The 20431-nt window shown below is 38.3% G+C and overlaps 1 protein-coding gene across 2 annotated transcripts in view; it reads right to left on the reverse strand.

Moving 5' to 3' along the window:
• Positions 1–377: 377 nt before the first annotated feature.
• The window catches only part of SMC5 (structural maintenance of chromosomes 5), a 52259-nt gene continuing 32205 nt past the window's right edge, over positions 378–20431 (reverse strand). The window contains exons 18-24 of one of the 2 annotated variants that reach the window (XM_088130477.1): positions 16107–16232; positions 14285–14380; positions 13451–13555; positions 11518–11637; positions 3549–3728; positions 3370–3465; positions 378–1342 (exon numbers count right to left, since the gene is read on the reverse strand). In XM_088130477.1, coding sequence (XP_087986603.1) covers positions 1214–1342; positions 3370–3465; positions 3549–3728; positions 11518–11637; positions 13451–13555; positions 14285–14380; positions 16107–16232 — 852 coding nt within the window. In that variant the 3' untranslated portion in view covers positions 378–1213. The remainder of the gene's footprint in view (positions 1343–3369; positions 3466–3548; positions 3729–11517; positions 11638–13450; positions 13556–14284; positions 14381–16106; positions 16233–20431) is intronic. The other variant, XM_088130478.1, reaches the window with a different exon arrangement.

Consider the following 20431-nt stretch of genomic DNA (forward strand, 5'->3'; position numbering starts at 1 on the left):
ACTTCAATTCCCAGAATTCCTATTGAGGAACCCTGAAATAAAGTATTTACTTCTGAATACTCCCATCCTCTGCACTTATTGCATTCTTGCATTAAACATTCAAATTACAACAAACATTGTATGTACTGTACTCAGAATTAAATAATCGTGGTGTCCTATGGGACCTAGTCTCTCATACTTTTTTTCAAATGCAGTTTAAACAATTATTATGGAAATTACCAATTTCTTCCATTCCTCCATAATATTCTCTACTATAGACAAGTTTTGCTCCTTAAGTTCACGAAGATAAATTTAATGTCTCATGTTAACCAAAACAATCCCAAAGCCTTTATGCTGGAAATGTTCTTTGTTTCATAAATGATTTGAAGTCTGAGATACTTAGTGGATTTTTTAATTATTATTATTGGAAGTATCTAAAAACTGAGTCAGTTTCTATTGCCATCATTAATAGGGGTTAAAGAACTGAAAAATAAAATGTTATTTCCAATATACATTTATTATATAAAAAGAGATTTGGCATTTTCCCTTATAAAAAAGACAAAAATATGGAAATATGGAGTAAGTCTCATGTTGTAAGAATGGTACCTTGTATAAAATTACCAGTCAAGCAAATGGTTGCATCTTAAGATTAAGATAAAAAGACACTGCATATTTTATATATTTCAGAAATGCCTGAAATTATTTTAGTCTTCTGGAACACAATTAAGATTATAATTTAGCAGCATTTGGGAAGACTACTTTTCATAGTCCAGTATCCCATAGTTATGCAGAACACATTTAAACAGCTGAGTTCACAACTGGGAACAGTGACAACTGTTAAACTTCCTTGCTGAACTGGTAAAACCTTTACCAGTTTACCAGTTAATCCAAAAGCTATATTATAACATTTATAAGACATATTAAAACAAATGTAATTATATCAAAGCTTCCAAGTTGTGAACAACTGGAAGAACATTTCTTTCTCAAATTCACTTAAAACAACTGATCACTGATAAGAAAATATATTCTTTCAATTTATCCAAACTGATATCTACAGTTCTTCAGAGAAAAATGAGCATAAAAGAAAAAGTTAATATTTTAATCTTATAAAACACTGGCTATCAATCACTTTTACAAGAGAGTAATTGTGCTTTTAAGAAATAAATTCATTCTTGACTTTTCTCCAATTACATTTCTTTTCAATTTCAAAAAGGAAAACATATTTGCTGCTGAGTCATGGTTGAAATCTCTGTCTCCTTCTACAGAAAGCTTTTAAGTCCCACTTGCTTGATTCTAGCATAGATGATCCATTGTAAACCAATAATATGGTCATTTTTTCTCCATAACTGAGGTTCTGCAACAACTGTTAGGAGCAAAGGGAAAGTATCTTATTAAACAGTCTTATTATTTATTCTTTACCAAGCACATTTGGTTATTAGTTGATATACACTGAATGCTTCCCACAGCAGCTACATTCTATTTTTTTTTTTTTTTTTGTATTGCTATTCTATTTGGTTCAACAATATCGACAATTTTGCTAGCTAGGTAAGACAATATATGCAGAATAAATTGTGAACAGATTGTCTATTGTTACTATTAATCTCTTTCAATTCCAGGGCTGGATCAATTACCTAAACACTACTTTATTAAGGATATTAACAGCTACAGTCAAGAGATTTTTGCTGTTGGCAGAATATATAAAATGAGAAAGAAAGAAAAAAAGCATATATGCACAAGCAAAGATTAATAAAGTAAAAGCAAAGCTAGGAAGAGGTAGATACTATTAGATTTTTTAAAAAGAAATTGGAGTAATACCAGTAAATACGTTTCCTAAAATTCTTGCTAGAAAACAAAGAAGCTTCAAAATAGTTTGAAATCAATATTACTGTAAGGAAACATTCATAAGACTATCAGTAGAATGAGCACTAGATTTGGCCAGATGTTGATGGAGAGTGTGGATTCCCCCAAGATAATTTGTTTCTGTTTATATATCTCCTCCCCACAATATGTTATGAATTAATATGTTCATGGGGCAGAACTGCAAGGGTATACAAGTAGTCCTCACTTAACGATCACAATTGGGAACAGCAACATGTGACTGCAACTGCAGTTTTACTGCTGGCTTCTCCATTGACTCTGTTTGTTGGAAGCCAGCTGTGAAACGTGCAAATGGCAATCACGTGGCCATGGGATGCTGCGACAGTCATAAATAGCTGCCAGTTGTGAAGTACTTGAATCTTGATCATGTGGGAATGCTGCAACAGTTGTAAGTGAAAGGACTGCTCATAAAGTTACTTTTTCAGTGCTGTCATAACTTTAAATGGTTGCTAAACAGGGCAGTTGTTAAGTGAGGACTACCTGTACATAGTTACCTGGGAGCTAATTTTGTTGCATTCAGTGATGGTTACTTCTGATTGCTTATATTTAGTTTGTAAAATACCTGGAGCTTTAACAAACATTTTCAGTGAGCAGCCCATGGGCATCTCTTGGGTGGGTGGGTGGGTGGGGGGAATGATGTAAAGTGCATGGTGATACCATCACATAAATGTTGTAACTTATCCATTTGGGTCAGAAAGGTTTTGCATTTACAGGATGTCACTCCTGTGAATGCCACTGAAGCTCCCAAGCTACCTTTAGGTTTTAAAAATGTAAATAATTCTGCAAAGAAGTGTTGCCCCAAACAGGTAGCATGAAATAGAATGTCATCAAAGAAAAGGAAAGAATGGTTCAGACTATGCTTGCCAATTTCTCATTCTCTGACTTCCTTTCTTCTAATCTGCCACTAAGGATAAATTCTGGAAGCCTCATTATTATTTGCCAAAGCAATAAGAGACCATCAAGTATCCTGCCAATCTGGCAGATAACATTATTCCTTGTGCTATGAAAGCAAATTTCAGACCCGTGCTCCCTCCATCATTGCCATGACTATTTAAAACTAAGTTTTATATGTTTTTGGCAAAGTAAATTAGATTGTTATCAATATTACTTATTTTCTAATAAGGAATCCAAATTTAGAATCAGGAATGGGGATAATTTTCACTGGTCTGTAGTTTTTAACAAAGTGATCTAATTGATTACTGGACTAATACATAGTATTATGTATTAATATTAATATTAAGGTGGGATAAAATAATAATAATAAACATATGCATTTCTACAAATTAAAGTGGCTCAGTTCCAGCTTAAAAATTGCATACAAAAATATTTAAAGGAAAGATTAAACATAAAAAATTAGGTTAAAGGTGAGTATGAATGTTCATACTTTTTAAGCAGCTACAGATAGAATAAAACAGAGTTATAATTTGATACATGCAAAATTGACAAAGATAAGCTATAGACTGGTTTGTCTGTATAACATCTACATAAGATACACAGTTTTCAGCCACAAACCTTTGGTGTAATAAAGAAGTATTGGGAGGTGCTCTTTTGGCAGGCAGTTTCTACTACCACATCAAAGACTCTCCTTTCATTAACTGGATCCATTCCCTATAAAAGAAATAAACAGCAATATTTCTTCTGCTACTGAATACAGTGAAGGAAGCTCTTGTTTCCAATACCAGCATATATACCTGATTTATTTCATCTACTACTCTGAAAGGGCATCTGTTGAGTTCTTGCAAAGCCATTAAATATAACATTGTTGAAACACTTCTCTCCCCTCCGCTCTGATGGTACTGAGTCAGTTCATGAAGTTGGGTGCTGCTACGGAATTTGACTCTAATCCGAATCCCATACTTGTCATATTCTTCCTGTCAAAATAGGACAACTATGTTTAGAGATCTGCAAATTTACACAATCCATGACAATAAGTTAAAAAGTTTTTTTTTACATAAACCTTTGGTCACATAAAACCAAGGTTTGCACTAACCCTACTTTAGAAGCCAGATCAAGCATTAAGCTTCCAAATATACAGCAAGCAAGCCGTGATATGAACCTCTACTTTGATTCCATTTTAATTCCTGATACTGAGCTTCCTGATGAATCTGCCTCTGCAGGCACAGAAAGAAACATAACTATGGTTCACTATTCAGACCCTGCTGACATGATTTCAAAATCTTGTTACTGGTAGCAAATCATGGTTTATCAGTTCTGATATCACAGTTAAGCCATAGTTAAGCTTCCACTAAATTCCAGTTCAGGCATTCAACCTGGGCAGGGTATTGAAATGTGTAAACAGCACTGAGCCACACACAACATCATTGTCTTTCCCCGTGCCATTCCCTAGTCTCTATGCTGCGCTAAGCGGCAATCCTAAAGGAAAATTTCATTCATGTGAATGTGAATTAAGAACCAGATTGGGGAATCGGGTGATAAAGCCAATGTACCCTTTACACCCATTACTGAGTAGGGCTTATATCAATGGAATGGAATGACTGGAGATCCATATTGAAGTTGCTTTAAATTCCTATGGGAAAAAAAGGATATAAACGCAATTAAGATATAATTGATAATGCAATATTATCAACACGTAAAATAAACATGTATTTTACATATTGTTCAAATGTTTCATCAAACCAATCTTTAAAATCTTTCTGAACAATAAAATGATTTCCGTAACTATTTTGCGTATTTTTCAGAATAAGTACTCCCTTTATTTTTCTCTAAGTTGGTGCCTTAAGTTGTTGCTGGGGCAACAGAACAGGGGAAGTGCTGGCACTGTTGCTAGTGTTTTCTTCACCTGCTGGAGAAGAAAATCCAGCATGGAAAAATAATTCACCTTGCTTGTTATCAAAGCCAGATATCTCACTGGGTATTTTCAAACAAGCCTTACGTCAGATGGTTTGTAAATTTCCTCCAGTAAAATAAATGAAAATTATGTCAAAATACGTTATTTTTCTTTAGAAGAACAGATTGCTTATTTCCAACTGTGGTTTTCTGAATTATCATCTGTGCATTCACACATATGGATTTTTCCTTGTGTGTAACCCTACATAGGCATCTATTATAGCTGAAGTGAACTTTTTAACTGGAGGCAGGTTCTTGCTACATATGTATGGAGTGCTGTTCTTGCCTCAGTCCCCTTAAGGCAGTGTTATCCAGACTTGGCCACTTTAAGATGAGTGGACTTCAACTCCCAGAACCATGGCTGGCTGGGGAATTCTGGGAGTTGAAGTCCGCTCATCTTAAAGTGGCCAAGTTTGGACAACACTGCCTTAAGGCCACTGCAAAGGCAACTGTAGGGTAATAGCATGCTCCCATAGTACTTGAGTGGGGAAGGAAGATGGTTTTATCAATGCACAGATTATTACTTGAAGAGCCAGTAGTCTGTACATTTTCATGGTCTGTGTACATCATATGTATGTATGGATAGAAAGTTTATCTAGTGACTAAGGGCAAGAAACAATTAGTTTAATACTGTTCCTTTGACCAATAAGCTTCTCACTCCTTCAGGGTAGGCCAGGTCAGAAAACAGTCACAAGAACTACTGAAACTCTATAAAATAACAGCAAAATCTTGAAAGCCTCACAGAGTTTTTCTTTGCTTCTCTTATAACAAAGAGAACCAAGGTAAAGTTATCTTGAGTTTCTTTCTCACCCCTTTCTCTTTCTCAAGGCTAAGCAGATGTTTACTTAATCACCCTTGCATTCCTTCTTCAAGGCCATCTCCATACTCCTCTACACAGCCATAGGAAATATCCCAATCACGTGGTCACTAGTACTTAATAAAGTTGGTACGTTGAGACCATGAACAAAAGCTGGTTGTCTCAGAAGCATGTCATAATTTGAATGAGTTCTGATGCCTACAAGTGGCAATTCCTTCAACAATTGATAAGCTAGGCAGATGGTTTTGACTATTCAACCGACAAATTACCATGATGATACCTCTTCAACTTATACTCTTCCTAAGAAGCAGAGGTGCTGTAATAGAAAGAACTGGGCCATGTAATGTACCCCAGTACACCAGTTACATTGGACATCTAAAGATTGCAAAATTCTTTCCAGTAGTATAGTTGGTGACAGGAAGAATGTTACCAAGAAGATTAAGTCAGAAAGAATTCAGCATCATAGGTAAAAGACAGTCAGATATCTGGATTATTCAGGTATAGGGATGAGCATGAAAAGTTCAGCATTCCCAACAATAGCGACTTCATGGTGGGTTTCTGATGGTGAAAATATACTGTGGCAGTTTCAAAAAAATATGTGACAGAGTTGTAAGAATAAGAGACAGACTTTAGGGTGATGCCAATGGAGGTTAAAGTGGGTTGAGGTTGGAAAAATCCTTGATAAAACATTTTGTGTCAGATATGAAAACACCAACAAATTCTGCATGGAGAAATGGCTGGAGTAAATGGCCATGAGATAAACTTTCACACACAACAGGACCAAGTTTCAGTACTTTTAGGAGAGCAGAAAACAGAAAATTAAGTCAAGCTGACAGAACTTTGGCTGTCTGTCACTGATCATGGCAAAAGAGACTCATTCTAAGACCAGTGTGATGTCTGCAGCAAAACAAGAACAGAGGAATCACGTTGTGTGATAGAGGGATCGGAGATTGGGTGATAAGAACTTCCTTTTGTTCTGAAGCACAAAATCTGGCCTATTGGGTAAATGGGTGAATGTTCTAAAAGACAGATGGAGCAGGACTGATAATCTCAATCATCATAATGTTATCAGGATATTAGCAAAGCCACCTGGTGGAGATAGTGGCAAGGGGGACTGGTAGAAAAGCACTGAAGGTGGAAAGGCAAGGAGGAATTATGGAAAATCTTACATACAGAAAGATGTCCTAGTCTTTATGTCAGAGACAAGCATCTTGTAGAGATAAAGGACCACACCCTGCTAGCAATGATGACAGCTGAGTCAGTTCTGTTTCAAAGCATGGAACACCTCAGGCATAACATCATTTAAGATGCACTAAGGCTAAAAGAGAACAGTAGGTAGAGGAAGGCATGAGATAAACAGTAGGTAGAGAAGGGGTGGCTGAAGTAGTGATGGTCCTGATATCTTGGGGAAAGTCATGTGTTAATGCTTTTGTGATATTTGTGATATCCAGGTGAGGAGGAATTGAGAAGGTGGATATAAAAGAGATATAAATTATTTCTTTCCCTTTTTTAAGGCAGATTTAGACATCCAACAGGAGCCCCTTAATCTTGTGTTTCTTTGGTCCTCACAGTGCTTCAATCAATCAACCCAATGAATGGAAGTGCAATGGTTAGGCCAACACAATGGATGATATCAAAGCTACGTGCCACGCAGATAATGACTGCTTTAGACCAAAAACACTGCGCCCAGAGGATCTGAAGAAACAGGCATTACAGCTAAGAAGGCTTTTTTCCCAGAGAAGCACCATGATCACAGAAGGGTGATTGTGGTGCACCTGCTTAGTACATTTTTGCCACTGATGGCCATAGAATGGCACATGAGGCAAAGAGACTGGCTGTCTACTAGTTAGGAGCTGACCTTTGCAAGCTAGGCATAAGTGGAATGCAGCCCACAAGGCCACAAGATTTCATTCAGCTTGAATGAACAACTGAAGCAGCTTGAGAAGATCCAAAATTAGAGTCCATATGATGATAAATGCCATAAGAAAAAAGTGAATGAAACACCCAGTTTTGTACAAAGTATACAGAAGAACCCTTCTGATATTGCTACTGTAGTGCTCCAATAGACACTATAGAGCAGGCAACTTCTAGTATATGCTTTCTTCCAAGACTTCATCTCAACTATAGTAGATTAAGATTCCGTGCTGGCGCATGTCCCATATATGTGATATGGAGAGAGTATGAACATTTCCAGATTTTTTTGGAGTCTCCAGGCTTTGATCAACACCACAGTCTGCACTACATTTTATTTTCAAGTAATTCAGAAAATTTGCTATGACAAATGAACAACTTTATTTTGCTCCCAAAATGAAATGCTTGTTAATATGACAGGTAGAAGATAGCAAATGGCAGTAAGCAATCCTTCATATGTATACTCAAAGTATTTCTGTGAGTAGTTATGGATTCTCCCAAGGGCTTCTTATTGCTGGAACTGGGGCTGGGGCTAAGAAATGTTCCTGGTGGAACACAGGTTTTGACTTGATAGGCATGTCAAAGCATCTCACTTACACCTGTTTATTTATTCATTGTATTCTAACATTTCTCTGTCACTCAGGGTGGCATACAGTGGGGCAAAAAAGTATTTAGTCAGCCACCAATTGTGCAAGTTCTCCCACTTAAAAAGATGAGAGAGGCCTGTAATTTTCATCATAGGTATACCTCAACTATGAGAGACAAAATGGGGGGAAAAATCCAGAAAATCACATTCTCTGATTTTTAAAGAATTTATTTGCAAATCATGGTGGAAAATAAGTATTTGGTCAATATCAAAAGTTCATCTCAATGTTGTTGTTGTTTAGTCGTTAAGTCGTGTCCGACTCTTCGTGACCCCATGAACCATATTTCGCCAGGCCTTCCTGTCCTTCACTGCCTCCCTGAGTTTGGTCAGTTTCATGCTCATTGCTTCAGTGATGCTATCTAACCATCTCATCCTCTGCCGTCCTCTTCTCCTTTTGCCTTCAATCTTTCCCATCATCAGGGTCTTCTCCAAAGAGATCTCTCTTCGCATTAGGTGGCCAAAATATCTGAGCTTGAGCTTCATTATCGATCCTTCCAATGAGCAATCAGGGTTGATTTCCTTTAAGATTGACTGGTTTGACCTCCTAGCAGTCCAGGGAACTCTTAAGAGTCTTCTCCAGCACCACAGTTCAAAGGCATCAATTCTTCGGCGCTCGGCCTTTTTTATGGTCCAGCTCTCACAGCCATACATTACTACTGGAAAAACCATAGCTTTGACTATGCGGATCTTTGTCGGCAAGGTGACGTCTCTGCTTTTTAATATGCTATCTAGGTTTGCCATAGCTTTCCTCCCAAGGAGCAAGCGTCTTTTAATTTCATGGCTGCAGTCTCCGTCTGCGGTGATCTTGGAGCCCAAATAAATGAAGTCTGTTACTGCTTCCATTTCTACCCCTTCTATTTGCCAGGAATTGATGGGTCCAGATGCCATGATCTTAGTTTTTTTAATGTTGAGTTTCAAGCCAGCTTTTGCACTCTCCTCTTTCACCCTCATCAAGAGGCTCTTTAGTTCTTCTTCACTTTCTGCCATTAGGGTGGTATCGTCCGCATATCTGAGGTTGTTGATGATTCTCCCTGCAATCTTAATTCCGGCTTGTGATTCTTCCAGCCTGGCATTTCTCATGATGTACTCTGCATATAGGTTAAATAAGCAGGGTGACAGTATACAGCCTTGTCGTACACCTTTCCCTATTTTGAACCAATCGGTTGTTCCATGACCGGTTCTAACTGTTGCTTCTTGGCCCGCATACAGATTTCTCAGGAGACAGGTAAGGTGGTCTGGTATTCCCATCTCTTTAAGAATTTGCCACAGTTTGTTGTGATCCACACAATCAAAGGCTTTTGCATAGTCAATGACTATATATGACTATAGTCATAGTCATCTCAATACTTTGTTATATATCCTTTGTTGGCAATGACAGAGGTCAAACGTTTTCTGTAAGTCTTCACAAGGTTTTCACACACTGTTGCTGGTATTTTGGCCCATTCCTCCATGCAGATCTCCTCTAGAGCAGTGATGTTTTGGGGCTGTGGCTGGGCAACACAGACTTTCAACTCCCTCCAAAGGTTTTCCATGGGGTTGAGATCTGGAGACTGGCTAGGCCACTCCAGGACCTTGAAATGCTTCTTATGAAGCCACTCCTTCGTTGCCCGGGCAGTGTGTTTGGGATCATTGTCATGCTGAAAGACCCAGCCATGTTTCATCTTCAATGCCCTTGCTGATGGAAGGAGGTGTTCACTCAAAATCTCACGATACATGGCGCCATTCATTCTTTCCTTTACACCGATCAGTCATCCTGGTCCCTTTGCAGAAAAACAGCCCCAAAGCATGATGTTTCCACCCCCATGCTTCACAGTAGGTATGGTGTTCTTTGGATGCAACTCAGCATTCTCTCTCCTCCAAACACGACAAGTTGAGTTTAGACCAAAACATTCTACTTTGGTCTCATCTGACCATATGACATTCTCCCAATCCTCTTCTGGATCATCCAAATGCTCTCTAGCAAACTTCAGACGGGCCCAGACATGTACTGGCTTAAGCAGGGGGACACATCTGGCATTGCAGGATTTGAGTCCCTGGCAGCGTAGTGGGTTACTGATGGTAGCCTTTGTTACTTTGGTCCCAGCTCTCTGCAGGTCAACCCCGTGTAGTTCTGGGATTTTTGCTCACCATTTCTGTGATTATTTTGACCCCACGGGGTGAGATCTTGCGTAGAGCCCCAGATCGAGGGAGATTATCAGTGGTCTTGTATGTCTTCCATTTTCTAATTATTGCTTCCACAGTTGATTTCTTCACACCAAGCTGCTTGCCTATTGCAGATTCAGTCTTCCCAGCCTGGTGCAGGTCTACAATTTTGTTTCTGGTGTCCTTTGACAGCTCTTTGGTCTTGGCCATAGTGGAGTTTGGAGTGTGACTGTTTGAGGTTGTGGACAGGTGTCTTTTATACTGATAACAAGGTCAAACAGGTGCCATTACTACAGGTAACGAGTGGAAGACAGAGGAGCCTCTTCAAGAAGTAGTTACAGGTCTGTGAGAGCCAGACATCTTGCTTGTTTGTAGGTGACCAAATACTTATTTTCCACCATGTTTTGCAAATAAATTCTTTAAAAATCAGAGAATGTGATTTTCTGGATTTTTTTCCCATTTTGTCTCTCATAGTTGAGGTATACCTATGATGGAAATTACAGGCCTCTCCCATCTTTTTAAGTGGGAGAACTTGCACAATTGGTGGCTGACTAAATACTTTTTTGCCCCACTGTATATGAACAATTCTCTAATTTATCACAACCACAGTAATACAACAACTCTGTAAGAGAAGTTGGGTTGACTCAGAGTCATGCAGTAAGCATTGCAATCCAGCCCTCTAGTGGCTAAAAGCATATGTGACAGCCATTCATTAATAGAGAAGAAGGGAGGTACAATCAGGGACACCACTGAGGATAAACCTGCCCTCTTTGACTCCTATATTTGGGTTGACAGTGAGAGTTTTCTCTTAGCTATATTCTAGACATACAAGACTATGTATGCTTCCTCAGAAGTAAGCTTCATTGTGCTTTGGGTACTAAACCCAGGTACATGTGTACATAGGATTATAGCTGCATCTATTTTGCTCAACAGCTCAATCAGAGAAAGTGGGCCAGACTATATTTGGATTACCCTACTCCTTTCAGTTTCATAAGTATGCTCTATGTACCATTACTTACAGTAAAAGCAGCTCACTGATGCTCCACAGATGTTTTGGAATACAATTTGCATCAATCCTGCCAATATGGCTAGTGGGAAAGGATTGTGGAAAATATAGCCCAAAACATCTGTCCCTGACTTAATGTGCTACTAGATAGGGCTCTGTCAGTTTTTAATGTAGAGTATTTAGTGCTACACTTGAACCACTGTTAAAATTGCATTAATTGAAAAGCCATAATTTATGCATTTGGAAGGGATTTTCTCTCTATAAAGGAATACATCACTTTTATAATCATACCTCATTTTCTGTATGAAGATCTACCTCTCCTGCACATTGCATAGAGCTAAAAAAGCTGCTGAACTTTTCGTTTATTTGGTCAACCATCTGCTTCAAAGGGTTTAGCCATCTTTCCTTAACCTTAAAAAAAAGATTGATCATAAGAGGAGTGACAATAAAGATTCCATCTCTAGTACTACAGAAAATGTCACAATGAAGTATTCAATATATTACTAATTAATAGTGGTCTTAATTACCTACCTGCCTGCATACTGGTCAAAAACTACAGATGTATCCAGGCTCTGAATTACTTCCAATTTGGGGAAGAAAGCAAACTAATTCATGCATTAACATTGCTCCATGGAAAACAGACATAGGCTGTGTTGCACCATGTTGATACTACACCTTCACATCGCATTTTGGCAATCTTCATGGGCATACCATCATCAGGTTAAGTTGGTTATCAGTGGCTACTATGTAGGTGAAACTCCCATCCCATCTTTGCTTAGGTTATTGATGTACACAAAGCCATACTGCTCAAGTTTGCTGTTCAAATGGCTGCCATAATTTCCAATCCTCAGGCTACCTAGTATGCATGAATGCTAGGGTTGCGACATTGTGGCTGGAGTGGGCTGCAGTCCCACACAAATCTGGATCCTGTTTTATAGTTGATTATCCTAGCCTATGAATGTATATATAGTCCTTGTTATTGCTGCTGAATTGGTTTCTGGGCTGTATTTATTTATTTATTTATTTATTTATGACATTTATATACCACCTCAATCCGGTCAGTTTATAGGTGACTTACAAGGATATATAATAAAATATAATAAGACAAAACAATATAATAGAAAATATAATATCATATAACAATACAATCAAACTAATTTTGGACTCAATGGCTTTGCAATCAATCCCTAAAAGCCCTCCAGAAGAGTCAGGTCTTAGCAGCTTTCCAAAAGGCACTAAAAATGGAAGCCATCCTTGCTTCAGGAGGCAAGCTGTTCTAAAAAAAGGAGGCCCTACAGAGAATGCTTGCCATCAAGCCTACTCTCACTGCACTTCCTGGTAAATGAGGACACTTGTAGGTGCTCTTTGGCCAACCAAATCCATAGGCAGCATTTATTTATGAAAGGCAATCTCTTAGACACCCAGGCCTTGAGCCATATAGGGCTTTAAAGTTAGTGACCAGTTCCTTCACTTGAACTTGGAGACACACTGGTAACTAATGCAGCTTCTGTAGCAGCAACCTAACATGGCATTATTGAGACTGACCAGTAAGGATGCCAACTGCTGCATTTTGGACCAGATGAGGTTTCCAGGTGATCTTCAAGGTCAACCCCAAGTAGAACAAATTATAATAATGTAGGTGAGAGATGACAAAGCATGAGTGACTATCTTCAGTTCATCCTGTTTCAAATAAGGCCACAACTGGCACCAGTCAAAGCAGGACAAAAAGGCCTTCCCAGATGTTCCTCTAGCAGAAACCATGAGTCCAGGATCATCCCCAGACTTCAAGCCTGCTGAGTCTTGGGGAACACAACCTCACAGAGAGACAAAGACGGTATAGTTCTGGAATCAGTAAGCTTCTGAATTAGCACCATTCCATCTTTGGTTGAATTTGAGCCTGTTTTTCTTCATTTAGATCCTGACAGCCTCCAGGTATCATGTCAGGACTTCTACTACATCTCCCATAAGTCCTGGGGTGCAGATGTACAACTGGGATTCTATTCATCCAGCTTCCAACTTGGAGTGAATACAAGAGATTTTATCCATGAAATGCTTGGCTAAACAATTGCAACTTACACTACTTGATTCTTTTGGCCCATTTTTTCCTATTTTTTTTATTCTACAGTCAATAATCATTTATGCTGCATCTTACAGTATAACTCCTTAATGGATATTTATTTCAGGACAAAATACTAGTGAAAGTAATAGCAGTAATAATCAGTACCTGTGAAATATTTTGCCTATAGCTGTCCAGCTCCTTTTTCTTTTCCTCCAGTTCTATTGTCACCTGTGCTATTTCTTTTACTCTTTTATTATATTCTTCAACAACCTGGGAGGAAAAAACTTGTCTGGTTAAAAGGCATTATCTTTTGAACTGACGATGCAAAAATTTTACTATCCAAATCTGAAGTAAGAATACAAAAATACTGATTGCTTCCTCACACACAAAAATTATACTGAACTTGGTAGCTTGCTTGGCTATTATCTCAAGCAAGAATCATCCAAGGCTGTTTTATGAGAGTCTACAACTATACATAATATTGACATGTATGTTCTCCACATGATTTGATCTGATCAAATACAACATGGTTGCAGCAACAGATTATGATTTTTTGAGCAAAAAGGAATGTATGGTTCAAAAACTAACCCTACCCCCATCTCTTTAGTTCTCTACAGTATCTCATAATCAAGTACTGTTTGTTTTCTTCAATAATGGAAAGATGTCTGTCACTCAAATATGATTGGGGAAGGCACTATGAAGAGGTAACTTGCTTTAAAGTAAAACTGGTATCAAATAAATATATTGCTGCCATCACTCTAAAGTAAACTAGAGCTCTTTTTCCCCACTTTCTCTCCTGTTTTCTTTTTCATTTTTAAAGGAAAAGCAGCATAGAACATATTGGACCTTGGGAAAAAAAAACTATTTAGAATTCTAATGGCATTTACAACACACTGTTCCTCCTGCTTAGCTGATGATGATGATGACGACAAAAACAATGATTATTAATTTCTACATAATATACATAATGTAGTATAATGTAATACTGGGTGTACATACTGAAGCAGTGAGACCTGTGAAACATGAAGCTCTTGTTCTCTCCTCATTCAGTAGAGCATCAATTTCATCCACTGTATTTGGAAGGTCCCGGAATGCCTAAAAATATTGCATTACATTTGTGTAAAATAAGATAATTGCTTTGCAAAAGCATCTATTGATGTTTGCCTGGACATAGTATGTTCCTTCGTACATGCGTGGGCTTTTTGTTAGCAAGGTCTAGCTGCTTACTTCTAGTTTGTGTTTCCCAAGCTCCCTCCCTTGATATAGATAACCTTTCATAAACATGAGGTGGCAGAAGGGAACAACTGTAACAGATTTTCACTACCCACTTCAAGCAAGAAAAGGGAGCAGATTATTTATTGTAGCATTCCATTACCAAAATAGTAACTTCAAACTTCAAGCTTCCTCTATTGCTTGAAGTGGAAAGATGGAGCTTTCCCATAATTGTGTTGTGTTTCCATCCAATACAACTTTAGCAACATGCCATTATCCAGTTGCAAGCTGGAGAAGAAAGTTGTGATGCTTCTTATCAAGCTCTTTAGAGAATAACGGAACATACTAGTGAGCATGGAAAGTGACATTGCGGATTTCTGATAAGCTATTGATTATATACCTTTTTGCACAAGTTATGCTGCCAGCTAAATGTTTTTGGACTCCAGCTACATATACAAAAATACAATTACCCCATAGGATCATGATTAACAGAAAAATAAATAGGCATTTATGCAAAGTTCAAGAGAAAATAGAAAAATAAAAGGGCATTTGTGCAAGATGCAAAGGAAAATACAATTTTAGGACACAATAGCTCTTCTGTAATAATGCCTAATGTTTCAAGGAAATCTTCAGTAGTAGACAAGGAATAAAATGTATTAAACCAAGATGAAATTTTGTCCAAAAACTAAATTTGTGGTTCCAGTGACAAATTCCATTTAATAAGGACAAGGACAGAGAAAGGTTTATGCATCGTAAGTTGGGTTTTTCACTTCATTCTTAAGAAGGACATACTACCTTATTAAAATCTACTCATCCACTGGAGGCTCTATGGGCAACAAGTGCAAGGATTTGAGTGCAATTTGAAGAAATAATAACGGAGAACAATTTTTAGAAACTTTTAAAATCTGATGGCATCAAGTTCTATTTCTCTTTGACTTCTCAGTCAGATAAAGTTGTAAAAGTATTGAATTGATAACTGGAAACATTAATGATTTGAAAAACAGTCTCAAGTAGCCTTTGTGATCCAGAGAGCATTATGGCAGCTACAGCTAGTCTACAAGCTGTAGCATTCCTTTGGATTATTCATGTTCTTCAATAAGAAAAGGGTCTTTGGAAACTGTGCACAAATGACAATTCAAAATATTATATTGTGACTAGGAGCCAGATGTTGAAGACACACCTACTGGGTATTTCTGGGGCTTCATGGGTTTTAATCTATATCTGAGCACTATCCAAATGGCTAAGTCTTAACGTTTAAAATCCTATACAGCCTGTTCTCTGAACCTGTCTATGCAAGAATATAATCTTTTGAGGTTTCCCCCTCATATTCTTGTCATCTGAAGTAACACAGATTAGGAAAAAAGGCATTCTTGAGTGTAAGCCTTCTAGTGCCTATTTTATTTAATTTTTAGGCTTTTACATTCAATTGTTTCTAATAGTTTTTGTTTTGTTTTAATTGGTTTATTCTGGATGTTTCATTGATTTCAGGGCAATTTTGTATTTTGAGCTTATTTTATTACTTATGTAGGTTTCTCTGGAAACAAGGTTGAAGAGTATTGTGCATATGTGTGTTTGCCTATATACATCATCTCTTTACTATTATATTTACCTCGCAGACATCTTCTGGAAGGTTTTGATCAAGACCAATGTTACAAACTTGTTTAGCTGTTCTCAGTAAACCTTTACACTTTTCCAAAAGCAAATGCTTCTTTCCTTCCAGTGCTGAAACTTGTTGCTGGAATAAACAGAAGATATTAAAACAAAAGGCTGGACTGTTTTTATGAAAGCTTTACTGGCTTCAAGAAAACTCAGTCAAACATTTATCAGAGCTAAGCCTTCAGAATGTGCAATACACCCACTAATAGAGTCCAGCAGTCAAATCTGATGGCTATCCAAGTCAGTTTGCTGTCTATCTGAGACTCCAGCAGTCATGGATGACAAGCACTTGACAAGCTACAATACCCATGATACAAGAGAAGCATTTGATAAAATGGCTTATACATATTTCATTCAGGCTATTCCTTAAGGTTAGCATTTAGAGATGAAGTTGTCTCAAGCCAGGGCAGGCTATTTGTTCACCTAGCCCAATATTTATCTATTGGCAGTGGTTCTCTGGGGTTATCTTGTTGCCTCTGTAGATAACAAGCCAGTGGTACTTTTTAAGATGTCCCATTCTCTGCTAGGAAAAGATGGACCACAAAAACATCTAAAGGCTGTTGTGAAGAATTTTCTTGGCATCTGACAGATAGTCACTTGAATCTATTAGGAGCTGGACTCTAATTGGGCATGCCTAGTTAACATGAATGAATCACAGTACTCTCAGTTATTTGGGAAGAGTTAGATCCTGTAACTCCTGAGGAAGTAGACAGGATCCTTGGGTCTGTTAACCTGGTCACCTGATTGTTAGATCCATGTCACCTCCTGGTTGGTAAAGGCTTCCCAGGTTCATATGATGCTGGCTTCCTCTCTGAGGAAAGGGTTGGCTTCATCTGTCTTAAAGGAGATGGTGATAGGCCGCTTTTCAAGAAACCATTCCTAGACCAAACAGCCCTGGACAACTTTTGTCCAGTCTCCAAGCTATGCTTTCTAGGGAAAGTAGATGAGCAGACGGTCAGGCTGCAGCTTCAAAGGGCCCTGAAAGAGATGGATTACCTGGATCTTTTCAGTCAGGTTTCAGGACAGGGCATAGCACTGAGATGACACTGATCACATTTCCATCTAGCATAGCTGGGATGGAAGTGGTGCAAGTATCCTGGCTCTCCTTGATCTCTCAGTGGCCTTGGATACCATCAATTATGGTGTGCTTCTAGACTGACTATAGGGATTGGGAATAGAAGGTACAGTGTTGTGGTGGTTCTTCTTCTTTCTCCATGGCTGATTTCAATTGATGCTGACAGGAAGAGAAAGATCAAGTCTGAAAACTCTGACCTGTGAAGTACCTCAGGGCTTGATGCTCTCCTCCATCTTAACATCTACATAAATCCACACGGTCAGGTATCATCAGCATGCTCTATGAATTTCAACTCCTGGCCAACCAAATGGTGTGTCACAGTCTTGTCCCAGTGCCTGGAGCTATGGGATTCTGGATAGGGAGGGGCAGACTTAGGCTCAACCCTAGCATGATTGAGTGGCTGTGGGTACATGAATCCAGATCTGAGGGCTTTCCACTTCTAGTCCTGAATGGGTTTGCACTGGCTCAGATGGAACCAATGCACAAGCTGGGGGGTCTTCCTGGATCCTCAGCTCCTACTCAAGAGACAGGTGGCAACTGTAGCCAGGAGGGCCTTTGCACAAATTCATCTTGTACGCCAATTGCACCCATTCTTGGACTAAGAGATCTTTCTCACATGCCTTGGGTGCCTTGTGTGTGGACTATTGCAATGCACTGTAGGTGGAGTTGCCCTCAAAGACCACTCGGCTGGTCCAGAATATGATGATGTGTGAGCAGTTATGAGCATGCCACAGTATGTCCATGTCAGCTCTGCTTCATGAATTACATTAGTTACCAATAGGCTTCCAGATGCAATTCAAAGTGCCGGTTTTCACCTACAAAGCCCTTCATAGCATAGGGCCTAGTCATTTAAGGGATCATCTCTCTCCTGTTCTTTTTGTTCTCTCTCCTGTAAAATGAGACAGAGTAGAATGCTCTGGCTCCCATCCATTGAACAATGTCATTTGAAGTATGGTTCTCTTACATGGTTCTGCCCTCTGGAGATTTGAACTGCCACAAACCTGCTCTCTTTCAAATGAGTCTTAAAGACCTAGCTCTTTCCTCATGCTTTGGGCTAAGGTGGATTATGGGCTCTTTTTGGGAGGTATTCTCATATCTGTTCCAATGGGATGACGATCTTCCTTTTCTGTTGACTGATATTGTTCTATTTCTTGGGTTTTCAATCTGTACACCACCCAGAGTTGTTGAGCAAGTGGACAGCTTTAGAAATATGAAATATAAACAATATTCCAAGAAATAGGTTCTGTGGAATTATATGGCATTACCAACTAAATTCTGAATACCAGTGCCAAAGCTAAGTCTCTTCTTGTGAATGTAAAATATCCACCAATTCAAGTCAATCTGTTGAAATCAGAGAGAACTCAATTTAACAAGTCTGGTCAGATAAAATTACTTATAGGACTAGTTGTGTGTGTGTATGTGTGTATCTGTAGCCTAAAAGCTACAGATGCATTCATTAAAAGTAGAAGCACAATCTAAATTTTCTGCCTTTCCTTACTTTAGCTCTTATTTGTATGGGCTAGCTCATACCCAGCTTTCATACAAAATAGACAATCCATTAAAGTTTTTTTGGCTGGGATGAGTTTTATGAAAAACCAATATGGGAAACTATAGGCCATTCAATATTTTAAAAATAGATTATACTGTAGCATATGATTTTTTCAGGCTTCAAGGAGATAAAGATGATGATTAACTGATTATTAAATCAATTTTTAGGCAACTTTCAAGACCACAGTCTTCCTCAAATACATAACAGGAAATACACATTAATTTCATTTATTATACTTTATCCTACCCGCTGTACAAGAAACTCAGGACAGCATGTATGGCGCCTTCCTACCTGTTCCCCTGTATCTTTACCTCCTGACAACAAAGCAAAGATGCTGGGCCACGAAAGTTCTTAGTATAATGTCACCTAGTGGTATTAATTTAACTTTTATTCTACAATTCTAACATTTACACTGGCACTATCCCCCCTCTGAGTAACCAACAGCACTCAGAAGCACTCTCTCTTTCCTTTGTGTATGTTAGATATATGATGACTGTCTCTCATACAAATACACACACACACGCACAGGAGATCTGGTATTTGACCTGTAGTACACTCCCAGCTACCAACTCCACTCTAATTATAGGCACGGAAGCTCTTAGATAAAAAATCTAGGAGACAGGCTAAATAAACTGGAGCTGCAGGTAGCAAATTGTCAGGAGAATTTAGTCTATCAGGAAGTATGGAAGCTATGGCAGAAATGGAATAGAGGGTCAGAGCTTAAGTTTCCTAAGATTCCACAAGAGCATCCAAACCTGAATTAAATATAAATGATAAGCACTTGGAATCACATTATTATTATTATTATTATTATTATTATTATCATTATCATTATCATTATCATTATCATTTATTATTTATTTAAATTTATTGGCCGCCCAACTCCAGTAGATTCTGTGTGTCATACAAAACTAGAGAAAATATAAAAACAGCTAAAATCATCTGGAGGATATACCACAACACTGCAGGTGATCTATAAATCTGCAGACTGCTCAATCAGATTTTGATTCCAGAGACAATCTTAGAATAGATTATGAAAGAAATTGCCATGGAAGCATTTTCATAACAAGGCACTGAGTAGTATAATAAAGCAATTATTTGTCAAGAATAAATCCTGTCAGACTAGCTCTATTTCTTGCCTTCGCTGGGCTATTCAGACAGTTCCTCATGGGGCTTCTGATGAGGATTCATGGTGGACTAGACATCCCTGAAGCAGCAGGGATCGCATTGCGGCAGAGATTGATGGCCAGACGGTGAATTCTGACCAACACAGTCTCTCCGGATAAAGGAGAGATTGTGAGATTGCTCACTTGCATTCCAGACAGCTGCTCCTCATGAGTAGACTGCAGGAACTGAAGTTTTTGCAGTCCACTCATAAATTGAACGGCTAGGAGTTGAAGGATTTCAACCAAGCTCACAGCCATAATGCAACCTATATGGACACAAAGTTCATGTGAGCCTCATTTCTTAAATACTTTTGGATGTAACTAATTTACAGCTAAAGATAGATTTTCTGAGCAGCAGGATAAGAAAATTCCACTTGGTGAGTCAACATTCTTTCTGGATTACAAAGGAAAAAAAGGTTTTAAAGATTTAAAAACTTTTGGCAGAAAGCTTAATAAGGAGTGGATGTAAGAAAGTTTAAAAATGGATA

Source organism: Python bivittatus, unplaced genomic scaffold (assembly GCF_059951505.1).
Source record: "Python bivittatus isolate LINGU-HERP-01145 unplaced genomic scaffold, Pbiv_v1 ctg000850_np1212, whole genome shotgun sequence".
NCBI lineage: Eukaryota > Metazoa > Chordata > Lepidosauria > Squamata > Pythonidae > Python > Python bivittatus.